The sequence below is a fragment of the Austrofundulus limnaeus genome, unplaced genomic scaffold (genome assembly GCF_001266775.1).
Source record: "Austrofundulus limnaeus strain Quisiro unplaced genomic scaffold, Austrofundulus_limnaeus-1.0 Scaffold240, whole genome shotgun sequence".
NCBI lineage: Eukaryota > Metazoa > Chordata > Actinopteri > Cyprinodontiformes > Rivulidae > Austrofundulus > Austrofundulus limnaeus.
This window is the reverse complement of record NW_013952642.1, coordinates 694,952-696,457: the sequence shown is the minus strand read 5'-3', so window position 1 is coordinate 696,457 and position 1,506 is coordinate 694,952. Positions and strand designations below refer to the sequence as shown.

At 33.4% G+C, this 1,506-nt stretch overlaps 1 protein-coding gene across 2 annotated transcripts in view; it reads right to left on the bottom strand.

Annotated features, from left to right (window-relative positions):
* Positions 1-99: 99 nt before the first annotated feature.
* Positions 100-1,506, bottom strand: part of hnmt (histamine N-methyltransferase) — a gene marked incomplete at its 3' end in the record, with an annotated part of 14,927 nt that continues 13,520 nt past the window's right edge. Inside the window, 4 exon segments of one of the 2 annotated variants that reach the window (XM_014020102.1) lie at positions 100-193; positions 853-983; positions 1,067-1,174; positions 1,364-1,416. In XM_014020102.1, the coding sequence (XP_013875556.1) occupies positions 100-193; positions 853-983; positions 1,067-1,174; positions 1,364-1,416 (386 nt within the window). 2 annotated transcript variants of the gene reach the window in all.

Below are 1,506 nucleotides of genomic sequence, written 5' to 3'. Positions count from 1 at the left end.
ATAATAATAATAATGACATATTTTCATGGTTTCCCATTTTTTATGAAATTTATTCAAAACATCTGATTGTGACTCATGTAATTGTGCAAACTAGCTTACCTGATTCAACAACGATCATGAGTCTACCATTTTTTTTCAGCAGGCTCTGGAAAAACTTGATTGTTTCCTGCAGGTCATCCACATAGTAGATCATCTGTTGAGGAGATTATAAGTGCAGGTTTGAATATTGCACATGCATTTTATGTGGTTTCATTTACAATTTGCACATCTGCTGCTGCCTGCACTGCAAAAACTGTCCGCCTAACCAAGTTTTAAAACCTTATATCAGCCAAAAGGTCTTTTTGATCTTGTTTTGAGACTGATTTACTAAACAAGAACTGATTGTGTAAGAATAATAATAATCTTGTTTTCAGAATGTGTAAGATTATTTGTCTTGTTAGCCTGAAAATTTGACTCAAATTGAGTCAAAAATTTCTGCCAATGGAGTAAGAAAATTTTACTTGGTAAGATTCTTGAAATACTTGATTTGACTCAGTTTTTTTTTCTTATTTCAAGAATCTTACCAAGTAATGTTTTCTTACTCCATTAGCAGAAATTTGACTCAATTTGAGTCAAATTTTCAGACTAACAAGACAAACAATCTTACACATTCTGAAAGCAAGATTATTATTCTTACACAGTCAGTTCTTATTTAGTAAATCTGTCTCAAAACAAGATCAAAAAGACCTTTTGGCTGGATATAAGTTTTTAAAACTTGGCAAGATGGATAGTTTGGCAGGGATACAATTTAGTGACCAAAAAAAAAAAAGAAAATCTTAACCTCCTCAAAAAATAAATAAAGAATAAAAAAACCTGAATCATGTGGATGAAGTCAAATTTCTTTATGTCTCCTTTTGCTTTCACTTGCTTCTCATAGTCCTCACTGTGCATGATGTGCCAAGAGAAGGGAATGCTTTGAAGTTCGGCAGTCTTTGCTACCAAAGCTTTAAAAAAAGTGTAAAATTGAGGTGACACAACCATGAATGACTCCAATCTTATTGTTTCACTTTAAAATATAAAAGAATACCTTTAAAGTTGTCAGTGAGAGATGAGCTGCCCTCCACAATGCAGCTTGTTATGGGAACAGTTGGGAATGTTGACTTCAGCAGGGAGAGCAGCTGCACATCCATCTCACCTGAATCCGTTATATGTTAACATTTAAAAATATATATATTTTTCTTTTTTATGTTGGCTGTCGCTTTCATTTTTTTATTTTACACAACATTGTTAATATAATAACTGTTATTTTAGGTTTACACCTGATCAGTTCAGGTGATGCCCAGCAGATTTATAAATAACTTCCAGTTTATATTCAGTCACCTACCTSCACCGCTTCCAACACCAAGAACATCAAGGCTGGTTTTTCCTGCTCCAATCCTGAATCACAGGAAAAATGAGAAAAACAAACATATTTTCAATGACCCCTGCAAGAAAACATATCAAATGTTGCATAGTACTGGGTGTCAC